Below are 16,074 nucleotides of genomic sequence, written 5' to 3'. Positions count from 1 at the left end.
CACCGCTAATCCTATCTCTTTAGCGACCTGGGAAAGGGCAGTCCCAGAGGTGTTCCGCGCTTTGCAAATGGTGAAAAAGACCTTCTACAGTACAGTTATGAGCAGAGGAAAAGTTCTTTGTGCAAGGGGAGAGCGCCCCGAGGTACAAAGAGCAGATTTAAGGAAAAGAGGATTCGTTTTGCACGCATCTGCGAGGGGAGCTCAGGCTCACTGTTGGGGGCGTGTGGGAAAGGGGATTTTTAGGGGACCGCGAGTTGTGGGTTCCCGCCTCCACCCCTGTCCGCGCCCCACACTCAGGCAACAGTTGGTCGTGCGGGGCCGGCCCGGGCTCTGGGTGGGGAAGGGGAGTCTCGCGATCGTTGAGGGGGGGTGGAGGAAGGGGGGAGAGTGACGGGGGGAGGCCATGACGTAGGGTGGGTGGACGGAAGTGGGGCAGGGTTGAGGGTTATTTAAAGAAGGGGGGGCCTGAGCGAAGGGGTTGGAAGCGGAGTGATTCCCCACCCCTGCTCCATCTAGCTCTTTCCAGTGCAGGCACTGCCGCCGCCCAGGAGCCCTCGTCCCCTGTCTCGTCCCCCTCCTCGTTCCCGCTCCCACGGCATGGAGCAGGACACCGCCGCAGTGGCAGCCACCGTGGCAGCCGCGGATGCGACCGCCACTATCGTGGTCATAGAGGACGAGCAACCCGGGCCGTCCACCTCTCAGGAGGAGGGAGCGGCCGCCGCGGCCACCGAAGCCACCGCGGCCACGGAGAAGGGCGAGAAGAAGAAGGAGGTAAATAGGAAGGGGGTGTGTGTGTGTGGTGGACAAATCCTGTGCCTGGCCCCTCTGAGGGGCCCAAAGCCTAACCTTTCGGCGCCGACAGGTACCCGCGGAGCTTTGCGGGGCTGGGGGCGGCGGGTGCGGGGGTCGGCGGCGGAACCGCCTGGCGTTCGCTCCCCTCCCCCTTTCCTTCTCGCCGCCTGGAGGACGGGGGCGGGGCTGGGCGCGGGCGGGAGCGGCGCGGGGTGGAGGGGTGCTCGCTCTCCCGGGGCCTGGGGGCTCGGGAGCCCCTCGACAACCCTCGACCCCCTCCACCTTCCCGGAACTCGGGTAACGGAGTGGGGGATGGGGCTGTGCAGGAAAAAGCCTCCGCCTCTCCCTCTCCTCTCGCTCGCTCCCTCTCCCCCCCTTTCCCGTCGGCCTCTGCCTGGGAAATCTGGGCCCTTCAATCCCACACTCGCGCTAAAGGGGTTTTGCTGGGGCTTTTTTTTTTGTAATTCGAATTTCAAGGTGCTGCTGGTGGTTGCTGGGTGGAGGGTGACAGGGAAGACATTTCTTTCTTTCATTGGCAATGTCAGTCTTTTGGATGGCAGGAAAAAAAGCCATCCCTTGTTCGTATGAACCCCGCCTGCCGAGGTGGGGGTGTCACCCCGAGGAAAGGAGCTCTCTGCGTCGCACCCCCCCACCCCCCCAAACTGAGGAACCGCGGACGCTGGCTTAGGAAAATTTCCAACATCTGCACCCTCACCCTCTTCTGCCCCGCCCCCGACGGTATAGGGTTTCACTCCAGGGCCACCCCAATGGTCCCTCAATCCGGCCCCAAGCTTTCCAGGCTTCCGCCTCCCTCTCCTAGTGGGCGCTGCTGGCTCCTGGACACACACAGGTTTTTTTTTTTTTTTTTTTTTCCTTTAATTTTTAAAAAACTCAGCGTCGCCAAGATGAGCTGCTTCTAACGTAAGGGAACCGCTCTGACACATATTAAAGCCAATCCAGATATGTATTATCTCCATAAGGCACATTTCGTGTGGCCCGAGACATGCAGATAAAACTATAGAACATTGAAAAATTGACATAAAAATAGGATGGGCCATAAGCATTTTTGATGTATGATAAAATTGCACAACTAATCGTTTATAGGTGGATTTTTTTCCCATTTACGAGTAGTCATATCGCAGTTTTAAAAAGGTGGGTAATTATGCTTTAGAGATCTCAAGTGGCTTTGTCTGAATCATTATATGATACTATACGACCAAATGAAAAGCTTTTGAGGAAAATTAACACCTTTCGCCTTAAATGAGGAGAGTAATTTTAAATTTAGCAGTTGCTTATGTGACATATTTTACTGTTACAAGGTTGACTAAACAGAAGGACAATTGTAGTGCTAAACGAAAACCGTAGAAAATACACACATTGTAAGATCTACGCGGTACTTGGATTAGTAAGACAATATTGTTGATTAAAAGTGGGCATAATACCAAGCATCAATATAAATCAAATGTTGGGAAATTCGGAAATGTCTCTGTGCCTTTTATTCCCTAGACTGGACAAATGTGAGTGCCAAACTGCCTTTTGTATGGCAGGAAAGGTTGTCGAATTTCCAGATTGTATAAATGTTTGAATTTTGTATAAAATTTTTAATAAGATTTTGAATTGTGTAAAAACAAGGGACCAATAAAAAAAAAACTGTATAATATAAACACTGAATTGATGCCTACATATTTGTCAACTCTGTTGCCTCATCAGAAATAGCCCTACCAGTACTTCATTTGTCCACCCAGGGTAGGGGAATGAGGCGCTGTATGTCAGGAACTTCCTGGATAGCTGAAGTTTAGCCACTGCATCATTTTTATTTTTAATTTTTCCTTAACAATTGAAATACATTACATACTATCTTCACACTTTAAATTGTGTACTAAAAGTGCAGATTAACCTCTTCTTCATGGTCATCAGTGTACTCAAACAGTGACACAAAGGCACCTGAAATCCTGCAGGTTGTTCCCTCTCTATTAAGTAACCACCTGCCAGACTCTTCCATTATTGTGTTGATTTTTGAAAATAATTTTTCTGACCGGGCGCGGTGGCTCACGCCTGTAATGCTAGCACTTTGGGAAGCCGAGGCAGGTGGATTACTTGAGGTCAGGAGTTCAAAACCGGCCTGGCCAGTATGGTGAAACCCCATCTCTACTAAAAATACCAAAAAAAAAAAAAAAAAAAAAAAAAAAAAATTAGATGAGCGTGGTGGCGGGCACCTGTAATCCCAGCTACTTGAGAGGTTGAGGCAGGAGAATCGCTTGAACCCAGAAGGCTGAGGTTGCAGTGAGCCGAGATCACACCACTGCACTCCGACCTGAGCGACAGACTGAGACTCCGTCTCAAAATAAATAAGTAAATAAATAAATAAATAAAATTTTTCTGTCTTCTTTCTTAATTGCCAGACTGTTAGCTATCACTTTTTAAACACCTCATCTAGTTTCACCAGAAATAATATGTTAGTTTATGATAAAGAATATAGGTGTAACAAATCCATAAACTCGTTTGAAAACAACTGTAAAATACAAAAGTGTCAGTGATAAAGCGGAGAAAGGGAAGTAATGACACGTGCACACCAAGGATGAGGGATGCTACTGCAGTGGAAGACATTTTCGTCTTGGGTTCCTGCTGTGCCTTCTTGTAGAGTGCGTTCCTCTAGCCATCTTTCCCATGTCTTTTACTGTTGCTTGTATTCTCGGTGACATGGGAAGCCAGATTTTCAAACTTGGTGGAATTGTCTACCAAATAAAAGAAAATAGGTTTCTGAATGAGAGCGCTTTCATGATGAATACAGTAGATGAGATTTAGTGAATTGACCTGTGGCATTTATCTACTCAAAGGTATTTCTGCTTACCTTCTGGTTGTTGAACTTACTTGGTTTAAGTGACGATTGGATTACCCAACACTGTAGAAATTGGAGATGGTATCTTTGGTAATGAAAACGTCAAGAAAAAGGTTATGGTCTTTAAAACAAACCATTTTGTTGACCTTGTGCTGTGTTCTCATGGCACCTAGACTCAGATAACAAAATCCAAAGGAATTCATTAGAGTCTCTTAGTCACCTTTCATCTTTTCTTGTGTGAAAAAATGTAGTTTTGAGAATGCATACACACACACACACACAAATGAGAAGGTTTAGAAGATAGGTATTTTAAAATTTGTTGTGGAAGATAGTGCCAATTAAGTAATTACCCACAGCTTTTAATAGCCCTGCTCAAGATTAGAAATTTTAATTAGCATATAATTAGATTTTGATGGTAGTCTACCGCAAGGTAAGCAAAAAAGTAGTGGGTAAAATGTTTTTCTAGGATTAAAGCTTTAATTTTCTGTAAGTGTACTTCCCACATTATTATATACACTTGTGTATATGACGAAGTTATTTTCACTGTTTTGAAACTGGAAAACTACACGTCATATAGCCTTTCAAGGAATGAATGGTAAAGGTATGGATTTGATACCCAATTTTTCTTGTTGCTTTGAAAATAAATACGATTTATATTATATATGGCAGTCTGAAAGTGTGAATTTGAGGGGCTTTTCAGCAGTTTTCTATTCTCATCCATCCAGGATTACCTTCAAAACGTTCCACATAGATATGTACATGTCGGATGCTGTAAATGAAGATGGTTATTATTTGGGTTAGTGTAACTGAATGATATCTGATCAGTGCTACAAAGTAAGAGTCTGGACAAGGTCAAATTCTATAATCTCAGTTTGGATTTCCTCAAAATAGAAATTTTAGTAAATATTAGAAGACATATTGGGGCTGTATCTTTCTTATGTTTAAGGTCACTTTCTGTTGATTTTTGACCTAAGTTTTCAGAAATAGTTTGGCAAAAGCCATGATAGTTTTCACGAACAAATTTGTGTTTTCACTTAACGCAAAGTCTGTGTTAAAAATGAAATACTCTCATCTTTGGTTCTGATGGGTAGATTTGTGTTTTTATTATTTTATTTCTTGATTTCTTATAGGGAAGGAGGCTTATTCTATATATGTGTTTATATTTGCCAGTACAGGCTTGTCTTTACAAAGGATAGGGTGCATGAGATAACCCCCTTCCCCAGATAATCTCTGTATTAAGTTATTGATTGATGTTAGTTTTTGCTAAATTACAATTTTGAAATAGCAAACGTTAATAGTTAAATAGCCTTGATAAATTGCTTCTACAAAATATTTATGCAATATAAATAGTTTAGTTTTCTTTCCAGTTAGAGAAAATTAACATAAGCCAAAAGTTTAAAACTGCACTATTATATTAAGTATATATGATGACATTGCATTACATAAAAAATTAAATATTCTTATAATGCTATGAAAACAATTTAAAAAGCATTGTTTTAGGAACAGAAACCACAGTTTTTCTTCTGAAAGTGTGGCATATTTCCATGACATGAAGGAGTGTTTCTGAGAATTAATATTTACTTTCTTTGAATTCTTTGGTTTGTGGTTGATATTAGCCTTTTCTAGATTTTAAAATCTCTTATTTAATGTTTACACATTTTCTTACACTGTAAATTAAAGAATGGAAGAGAAAGCTCAATGTTTCGCCTTTTGGGTTTTATTCCAATTAATATTTCTCTGGCATTCACAATTTTTCAGATGTTTTTATTGGACCTCAGGTGTACAGAACTGGATTAATCATAAGCCTTGCTTTGTGACATGCTCTCATCATCAGTCCATGCATGTCCCACATTGATTTATATATTTAGTTATGTAATTGCTTTCCGCCTTCTTGTAATGAGAACATTGACCAATTTAAGAACCTTGCTTTGCAATTTGATGACATTTATTTTCTTTGAAATTCTAGAAAAACGTTTCTTCATTTCAACTCAAACTTGCTGCTAAAGCTCCTAAATCTGAAAAGGAAATGGACCCGGAATATGAAGAGAAAATGGTAAATGTACTCTTGGATAGGATAGTGAATGCTGTAGTTAATTTTTATAGTTGAGATGTTAAAGACGAAAAAATATGTATGTATGTATAATGCATAGAGAATCATCGATTTTAGAATTGGAAAGTAATTTAATATACAATGTGTCACAATATTTTATGTTGAATAAATTAACCTCATTTTCAGATGAGGAATTAAAGGATCAGGGAAGCTCTATGTCATAGTTGGGACTAGAAGTCACATCTCATTTTTGTTTAGTACTCTCCGTCCCATAATAAAATACTTTAAGTTAGAAATATTTATTTATGAGGTGCAAATATCAGTGGTAATACCATTGTGGCTTTGTGACCTGAGAGAAATCCAGTCACAAAGCCAGATTTTCATATTTTTCTTTCTTTCTCCTTCTTTGGACATATGAATAAATGCTACACATTAATGAAATATGTAATATGTCAGTACACTTTAAAGGGAAGAATATTTGTCCAATGCATGAAAATATCACATATTTAAGCAGCATAATCTTAGTTATACTTACATATTGCTTGCTATAATACATTTAATTATTTAATTTTTAGTCACTAAAATCCATATTTTAGCCTTAATTTTAACTAAACCCTTATAACCTTGGATCTTTCAACAATTTGACAGGTGGTTGAAATGGATTTTTTTTTCCTCTGAGGGATTGTTTTTGCAATAATATTATAAAAATAAGTAGAGATGAAATAAATTTTTTTTGGTTGTTGATAGCTATTTTATAAGACTTTATGTTTAAGGCCACATCTAATGTAGGTAGGCAATGTTTTAGCAACTCTAAAAATAACATTCCAGTGAGGATAACATAAAATGGAAAGTTTTTGGCCTCCTTCCAGCTCATGGTCTGAATTTATCTAACTCTTATATTTATGTTAATGAACTCTTCTGTAAGTTTTCTGGGTTATTAATTATGCATCCTTCATTAGCAATCAAGTATTCTCTACTCTGTGGTTGGAAAGTGACTTTGAATAAACAAATAGTCTATTTTTTGCTTTATCTAGAATGATGTATATGTCTTTTGATCTTTTAAGATTTTTTAATGAAACAAAGTTTTATTGCCTGTATATGATACATGTTCCCTGACCTTTTACAATTTATTGAGAAATTAGAATACATATCAACTTTTAATAGTTAATATATATTAACTATTTCACATATATGTGTGTGTGTTTATGTATTTTTCCCAAATTCTGCTTACTTTGGGGAGAAAGTTTATATGCTACTAGCATAAAATACAGTTTTCTAGATCCCTGTGAGTGAAGAGAGGAATGTTTGTTACGTTATTATACCATGACATTGAAAATATTTTGAGACAAGATGATACTGTATTTTAAGATTTAAGTTATTTCTGGATACAACTTGAAAATTCTTAAGAGTTCAGTTTATGGTATATATATATCATAGTTAATTTATATTTCAGTATTTGGGATATGTTACATATTTGATGCTTAATTTTGTTACTATTTTATTTAATAAAATAATGTTTTGGAAAGAGGATTTGCTTTATGATTATGACTCTTTAAGAAGGATATTTGTTACTGGGGAATTTACTGTCTGTCAGATCATTTTTCTTCCCTTCAAACTATTTGAAAATACATTTTCAAATTCTGCTATTTATTAGCTCTGCAAGGTTGGGCAAATTACTTACCCTCTCTGTGCTTCAGTATCATGTAGTTACAGTGGAGATGATACCTGTAACTACGTCATAGGTTTCTTAAGATAATTGAATGGATTAATATGTTTAAAGTGCTAAGAGTGTTGTACAAAGTAAATGTAATACAAGTATTTGTTAAATGACTTTCAAGGAATGAAAAGCAAAGTCCTCACTTTTCTTTTGTTTTGCAAATTAGAAAGCCGACCGAGCAAAGAGATTTGAATTTTTACTGAAGCAGACAGAACTTTTTGCACATTTCATTCAGCCTTCAGCGCAGAAATCTCCAACATCTCCACTGAACATGAAGTTGGGACGTCCTCGAATAAAGAAAGATGAAAAGCAGAGCTTAATTTCTGCTGGAGAGTATGTTGGCACCTCTCTCTCTACTTTCTTTCCTTTCTTCTGCCTTTTCTTCCTCCTGTCCTCCCTTGATCCCTTCATGCACCCCTTCCCTCTTTATTGTTCAGTATACCTTCATGTGACAAAAAATAAGGGTATTGCCATTATAATTATATTTTGAAGACAACTATATTTTTTTCTCACTAGAGGCTGATCAGTAAAAATGTAGGCTGGTTCTACCGATTTCTAAGCAATACCTTGGACAACTCATTTTTTTTCTGTAAAAGATAAATAGCCATGTACACTGATTTAATTGATACCTTAGCATTTGGGTCGAATATGAAAGGATTTCCTTTTTTAATTTCAGCTACCGCCACAGGCGCACAGAGCAAGAAGAAGATGAAGAGCTACTGTCGGAGAGTCGGAAAACATCTAATGTGTGTATTAGATTTGAGGTGTCACCTTCATGTAAGTACTTCATCACATTGGTGAGTCCTTTTTCAATTTAGTTTTAGAAAAATTTTACTTGAGTATGTTAATGAAAGTATGAAACGTCCTTGCATTTTTTCCCCAGATGTGAAAGGGGGGCCACTGAGAGATTATCAGATTCGAGGACTGAATTGGTTGATCTCTTTATATGAAAATGGCATCAATGGCATTTTGGCTGATGAAATGGTAAGGAATTGGTAGCTAAAACCACATTCTCAGTTATCATTGATTTTTATGTAAATTTGAAAAACCTGAGCTTACCTGCCCCGCTCCCCGATGCCTGGAGGCTTTTTTAAAGTTGTTACCATGTAAAAGGTATTTTGTAGTCTTAGAATTATTATTATTTTTTTGAGAGAGGGTCTCTCTGTGTTGTCCAGGCTTGAGTGCAGTGGTACAATCTTGGCTCACTGCACCCTCGACTTCCTGGGTTCAAGCGATCCTCCTGCCTCAGCCTCCTGAGAAGCTGCGACTCCAGGCATGAGCCCACCACACTGGGCTAATTTTTATTTTTATTTTTAGTAGAGACAGGTCTCGCCATGTCAACCAGACTGATTTTGAACTCCTGGGCTCAAGCAGTCCTCCCACCTCGACTTCCCAAAGTGTTAAGATTACAGGTGTGAGCCATAGCGCCTGGCTAGAATTGTTTCGTTAAGTAACTGCTAGAACACAGACTTTCACAGGCCGTAAAACTCTGCTTTCCTCAAATGGTCCAAAAACCTTCCCTGTACTTTTGTTTTTGTTTGCAGTTTGGCTTCCAGGAAGCACAGAGTCAAGATGGATGCCCAAATGATGCCTTTATGTAACTTTTTAAAAAAAATTTTTTTGAGATGGAGTCTTGCTCTGTCACCCAGACTGGAGTGCAGTGGCACGATCTCAGCTCACTGCAGCCTCCACCTCCCGGGTTCAAGCAGTTCTCTGTCTCAGCCTCCTGAGTAGCTGGGATTACAGGCACCTGCCACCACATCTGGCTAACTTTTTTTGTATTTTCAGTAGAGATGGGGGTTCACCATTTTGGCCAGGCTGGTCTTGAACTCCTGACCTCGTGGTCCACCCGCCTCGACCTCCCAAAGTGCTGGGATTACAGGTGTGAACCACCCCCACCCTGACTTTATGTAACCTTTAATGGTCTGCCCCATGTGTCCTTCTGTCTTTTCCTGTTCTTTATCTACTTGTCTTTCTTACTTTCCTTGCCGTCTCTTTATTTCTATTTTGCTATCAATTTATGTTCCATGTTTTCATTGTAGGCTACCTGAAATCCTTTTGGGAATAAGGCGGGGTATACAAACCAAGCAATACATAAATGACTGACTGAATATATGCATGTCTGAATGAATATCAATATTTTGACTTGTGAACAATCAAAAAGTGCATAGGTGGAATAAGGAACGAATAAAGAGTAATGCTGAATCTTGATACAGTACAGTGCATGGTGGGGCTTTGGAAATCAGTGAAGGAGTTATAAATGTGTAAATAAAATAACCGAACAGGAAAAAGTAAGGCACATAAGATGCTAATTCATCAGCTAAAGGGGGAATATATGAAGGCCTATATTTGTATTTTAAGACCAAATTAATAAAATGGGATTTAAGAGAGGGCAAGGAAAGTTCTAAATCCATATAACTCAATGATATTCATATTTATGTGACTCTGAAACCATCCTTGTAACCACTATTATCCAGAAGAGCCACATGATGATATGTGCCCTATGGTGTCTAGTATAGTTAGTAGTCAGTCACATAAGTACTCACCCCTGGTTGAGCAACTGTTGGGTATGTGGCAGAGGATCCCTTAAGGAAAGGGTCTGTAGCTCCTTATATTTAGGTATTCTGATTTGAAGACTATTGTCAGTTCAGAGGGGGAGGAGCTTGGTAAATTGGACAATGGAAGGACCAGGATTATTTGCCCCAAGCAGCTCTTGGCTGCAACCTGTCTAAACATGAAGGATCTGATCTTTAGTGATGTATTTATGCTGATACCAGATATATATTATATATGTAATATATGATATATAAAATATATAAAAAATATATATCTGGTATTAGCATAAATATATATTATATATAATATATGTTTATATAATATATAATAAATATGCATGTCATATATACTTAGATATAATATCTAAGTATATATGACATGCATATTTATATGTATATATATTTTTTTAGATGGAGTTTTGCTCTTGTTGCCCAGGCTGGAGTGCAATGGCGTGATCTTGGCTTACTGCAGCCTCTGCCTCCCGGGTTCAAGCAGTTCTCCTGCCCCAGCCTCCCAGGTAGCTGGGATTACAGGCGCCCGCCACCACACCTGGCTAATTTTGTATTTTTAGTAGAGATGGGGGTTTCACCATGTTGGTCAGGCTGGTCTCAAACTCCTGACTTCAGGTGATCCACCTGCCTTGGTCTCCCAAAGTGCTGGGATTACAGGTGTGAGCCATTGCACCCAGCCAATACTAGATATGTTTCAATTCCTAAAAAATAGACACTTTAAGAAGTATAGAAAATTTGGAAAAAAATAAATCATTAAAATTAAATTATACTTGTGCTACTTAGAAGTAACCACAGCTAACATTTTGGCATATTTCTTTTTAATATTTTTCTTCTGGTTGTACTTATTTTGTATAGTTGAAATCATATTGTATGTATAATTTGGCATTCTGATTTATTTACATTCACACATATTTTCCATGTAATGAAGACATTTTCTGAACATAATTATTACATAATAATCCTAGGAAGGTACCATAATTTTATTCAACTTCTCTCTTATTGCTATTCAGTTGGATTGCCTGATGTATAGTGTAAATAATGCCACTATAAGAATCTTGTAATTTAGTTTTTCTGTACCTCTCAGATTATTTCTGTAGGATTCCTGGAAGTAGAATTACTTGGTTAAGGAATATAAACATTTTGAGGTTTTGATATACAGTATTCATAAAAGTTGTCTCATTAAGTGTCATATCAGATAGGATACAATCTAAAAAAAATAGCTTTAAGCAGACATTTATAAAAAGAAGTATATATCTTGCTCAGAGATAAAACCAAAGCAGTTTTAAGAGGCCAAAAAAGGCTTAGTTCCCTTTCTTATGGGTTAGGTATCCGTTCATAGGTATTGAATATGTTATTTTTTAAAAAGTCCTCTGGAATTGGTGATCTCTCTAAGGTTCTTTCTGGCTGCAAAGTTCTGTTCTTTTGTGGTTCCTAAGGTTTTTAAGAGTGTGAGATGCAAGTACAGAGCCACAAGCCCCTTGAGACACATAGTCTGAATATTTAATGTCTGGGCTGTAATAATGTTAGGAACAATAGGAAAGAAAGACCAGTATCTAAGCAGGCTGGCAAAGGAAGCGTGTCTTTGTAAAACAAACACACAGAAAATTCCTAACTTCAGAACAAGTAGAAAAATTATATAGTAGATTGCTTGCTCCTTTAGGAGGAAAAATGTTCTAAATAGAAAGTTGCTTTGTTGAGCAACATTCTGACTGCAAGTTACTGGTTTCAGTTTGTACTAACGGTAAGTACGATACTGAATTGGAATGATTTGATTATCTTCTTTAAAAAAAGTATTTGGTATTTTTACTTTTCATTGGTAGAAACATAATTGCCTTTGAGAGATAGTGGACAAAGATATTTTGTTATGTTGTTGCTAACAAAATGTTTCCATACAGAAAAAATGTTCATGGATTTTTTTCCTTGTGATGATAATGCAGGGTCTTGGGAAAACTTTACAAACAATTGCTTTGCTTGGTTACCTGAAACACTACCGAAATATTCCTGGACCTCACATGGTTTTAGTTCCGAAGTCTACTTTACACAACTGGATGAATGAATTTAAACGATGGGTCCCATCTCTGCGTGTCATTTGTTTTGTTGGGGACAAGGATGCCAGAGTAAGTGAGAAACAAGTGTAAAAAGACAGTCAAGAATAACAACATTTCTGGAGTTTAGTTACATATTATTGCTGTTAAAAACATCTGAGTTGACTACTACTAAGTAAGACAAGTTGTACGTACCCTAAGCTAGGCTCTGTTTTAAGTGTTTTGCATCTATTTAATTCTCACAACACTCCCATGAGGTAGATATATCACCTATTAATAATAGACAATCCATTATTATGCTTTGTCTCCTTTCGCTTTAACTAGTTAATTAACCTAAGCAGTTTTGAATTGTACTTTGAGTGACTTTTCATTAAAAACATCTTATTTTATTGACAGTATATCTTACCAGTGACTCTCATTTGTGCTATTTTGAAGCCAACAATATATAAATTTGCATGACTTAAAATTTTATATTTAAGTTTTTGCCTTTTGACTTGGTATACACACATGCATATGCATGTACACAACTGGAACCTCTTCTGTATGTACAGAGACCCTCGTGTTTTGTGTTTATGCATAGACACAGCTTTCAGTTTTGGTCTTTGAATAGAAAAATATATGTCTATATATGTTCTCAGGTAATATTAGAAACTGGGCATTTTTTGGGGGGGGTGTTTAAATTAGCCATTTGTCAATCTAGTAGGCTCCAATCATTTTAGGACTGTAGAATTAATCTAAAACTAATAAATTATGCAAAAATACTAAAATAATCAGCTTAGAAAGCATATTATTAAACTTTGTCTTTATTTTGCCTCCAGAGAACACAGTTTAGAGATGTGTTCTGTTTTCCATATTTAGAAAGATTATCTAAAGATATCCTCAAAAGAATGGTAGCCTAATGAATTACAATTTTATCCTCATCATTTTGCTTGAAGAAAAATTACTTAAATTTATTTAAATTTAACATAAATAATTTAAATATTGAAATATTGAGCTCATAAGTTTGCAATTACAGGCCAGATTCTTCCCTATGCCTAATATTTCCCCAAAGCAAATTAGTCACTTAGAACTCTTTCTGGTCACCACTGTTACCTAATGTAATACCACTCCATATAAACTTTGCATTTCTAAAGTATTGAACTTTTGCTGAAATTATTTCTTAAAGATTAAAAGCAAAAGATACATATCTAGGTTTGTGTTTTCATAATGTCCCAGTATATTTATTTTATGACTGCCCTATCTCTGCTTCCTGGAGAGGCTGGGATTCTGGTGGCTTGAAAAATTTCTTTGTTTCTTTTTCCAGAGGCGGAGTCTCGCTCTGTCGCCCAGGCCGGAGTGCAGTGACGCAATCATAGCTCACTGCAGCCTTGAACTCCTGGGCTCAAGCGATCCTCTCACCTCGGGTTCCTGAGTTGCTGGGACCACACCACTGTGCCTGGCTTTGAAAAATTTCTTAATCTTGAAAACCAGTCTTCAAAGTTAGTGTTTTTCAAATTGTGAGTTGCTACCCATTAGTGGGTTGTGAATTCAGCTTAGTACTTGGTGACAACAATTTTCTACAACATTGAGAGAGAATGGAATAGCAAATTGCAGAGTGTTTCATACTATAATAAGGATAAATATTGCTTTGAGAAACTCTTAAGTTGCCTCTTTCTGTGTACACACACTCAAACATATATGTTTATACTGGATTGCAATTCAAAAGGTAATTTTACTGTGGGCCATGGTCAAAAGAGTTTGAAAACCAATAATTACTAATTACATAAATAATAAATGTACCATGTTCAGCACTTACAGATTGATGTGGATATGAATAGAGGAAATCCAGATCATTATATATAGACAGATTTGAATCTTGGTACAACATAGGATAAATATGTTGGGTCTTTGTATTTTCCTGGTCTTCTGTAAATATTTTATGAAGGTAATATTTTAATAATAAAAATTTGATGTAGGTTATAATAGGCATTTAATTGAGTTGGGAGGTTATTAGAGATACTCTTGATCCTGTCTGATGGATACCAGTGTGCTTTGTGGCCCCTTCCTTTTCCACGCCAGAGGTATCAAACGTAGTAGACATGGAAATGGGTTTGATTTCAGTTATGGCTTTGCTACTGATTGTATGGGGTTGAGTGTCTTGAAGGGCCTTAATTTTTTCACCTCTAAAATGAGAGCTTTTTGATTATGTGACACCTTTAATGTTTTTTTCAAGATGTTTAAGTCTAAATTTATCCAATAGTTACAAAAAATTCAAAGCAGAGCTAATTTAAATTAAAAATATGCATTTGTTCCATGAAACTTGTAGGTGAAACCATCAAACTGAGAGCTTCACAAAATCAAATAAGGATAAGGTGTTAGCATGACTGAATGGGGTCTGGCACTCTACTTCTCTTTATTTTGTCTCCTATTCCCTAATGTCTTAATTAAATTTATAAATGTGATCACTTCCCAGGGTGCAACTGAGATCTCTGAAAAGGCCTTTTTTTTTTTTCTGTTCTCTTCAGTCCAGGTGATTCTCTTATACATAGTAGACACTCAGTAAATATCTGTTGAATGAGTCTGCAGTGTGTTTAGTGCATAGTTGTGAATTATGAAATAAAGACTTTGCAGGGAACAGTTACTTTTGTTTATGCACTGTAACTTCAGATTTATAAAACTGTTTTTTTTTTTTTTTTTGAGACGGAGTCTCGTTCTGTCACAAAGGCTTGAGTGCAGTGGTGACATCTCAACTCACTGCAACATCCCCGCGTTCTGGGCTCAAGCAATTCTCCTGCCTCAGCCTCCCAAGTGGCTGGGATTACAGGTGTAAGCCACCATGCCCAGCTAATTTTTATAATTTTTAGTAGAGATGTTGGCCAGGCTGTTCTTGAACTCCTGACCTCGTGATCTATCCGCCTCGGCCTCCCAAAGTGCTGACATTACAGGCGTGAGCCACCGTGCCCAGCCAGATTTATAATACTAGTCATCCTCTTCTTAATATAGATTTTGCTGCTTCCCATTAACTTTTGTGGTTTTATTTTGACCGATAACATCTGGAATTCAGCTCATACAAGTTAAAAATGCTCTCAGTCAACTTACCTACCATGTTGGCCACTGCCTGTGAAGACTTAAAAATAGTTTTAAATAGTCTCACTGTTTTCCATAGCCTCCTGTACTAGACAGAGCAAGTCCCCTTTATGAAATCACATTTGTAAACCTCACGGCAACATCTGGAACTTCACAAAAACATTAATGGGGTTCCATGACCTTTTAACAAAGTGTATGACTCAGCCCAGCTAGAAAATGAAGAAGGGACATACGAGAGTTCTCAAAAGGTTGGAATCATTCATGCACATTGAGTTCTTTCTATTTGTTTAAACTGTATTATGTTGGTAACTCTTGGATCTTGGCAAGAATATGTTGTTCAGAAAGAGTTACTTTGTCTATGTTCTTTTGGATGCCCCATGATATGAAGACAAGCCTAGTAACTTTGTGATTTCTGGTCATATGAACTTTTCTAGGTCATTGAATATATGGTACTTCTGTAAGGGAAGCCTTTGTTTCTCTTCTGCTAATGAATATATTAGCAGGTCATCCAGGTAATTGACCACACAGCTATCTTTGGGCCTCAGTTTTCCCCATCTCTAAAATAGATGAAACTAAATGATCCTCAGGGTCTCTTACAATTCTTAATATTTTCTTGATACTTTAATTCTGTGATCATCTTGTAACATCTTCTAATATAAATATATTCTAATATGAAGTATTTTATTTTGCATTAGGCTGCTTTTATTCGTGATGAAATGATGCCAGGAGAGTGGGATGTTTGCGTTACTTCTTATGAGATGGTAATTAAAGAAAAATCTGTATTCAAAAAGTTTCACTGGCGATACCTAGTCATTGATGAAGCTCACAGAATAAAGAATGAAAAATCTAAGGTAAGTTATCAATATCTTTATTAAAGTTTTCATTTAATTACCAGATTTGTTTGTTCACGTTTCTGTATTCAGAATAAAAAATGATGGAACAGTTGGGTGTGCTGGCTCACGCCTGTAATCCCAGCAGTTTGGGAGGCCGAGGTGGGC

General features: G+C 37.8%; 1 protein-coding gene across 7 annotated transcripts in view; it reads left to right on the top strand.

The window, feature by feature from the left end:
• The first annotated feature begins 323 nt into the window (after positions 1-323).
• SMARCA1 (SWI/SNF related, matrix associated, actin dependent regulator of chromatin, subfamily a, member 1) overlaps positions 324-16,074 on the top strand; it is a 78,224-nt gene continuing 62,473 nt past the window's right edge. For 6 of the 7 annotated variants that reach the window (XM_010354785.2, XM_010354784.2, XM_010354783.2 and 3 more), the window contains exons 1-7: positions 456-771; positions 5,598-5,684; positions 7,565-7,731; positions 8,075-8,175; positions 8,282-8,382; positions 11,903-12,082; positions 15,772-15,927. In XM_010354785.2, coding sequence (XP_010353087.1) covers positions 598-771; positions 5,598-5,684; positions 7,565-7,731; positions 8,075-8,175; positions 8,282-8,382; positions 11,903-12,082; positions 15,772-15,927 — 966 coding nt within the window. In that variant the 5' untranslated portion in view covers positions 456-597. Of the gene's footprint in view, positions 335-455; positions 772-5,597; positions 5,685-7,564; positions 7,732-8,074; positions 8,176-8,281; positions 8,383-11,902; positions 12,083-15,771; positions 15,928-16,074 lie in introns of those variants that run through there. The other variant, XM_010354779.2, reaches the window with a different exon arrangement.

The sequence above is a fragment of the Rhinopithecus roxellana genome, chromosome 7, assembly GCF_007565055.1.
Source record: "Rhinopithecus roxellana isolate Shanxi Qingling chromosome 7, ASM756505v1, whole genome shotgun sequence".
Lineage (NCBI taxonomy): Eukaryota > Metazoa > Chordata > Mammalia > Primates > Cercopithecidae > Rhinopithecus > Rhinopithecus roxellana.
This window is presented reverse-complemented; position numbering and strand designations above follow the sequence as displayed.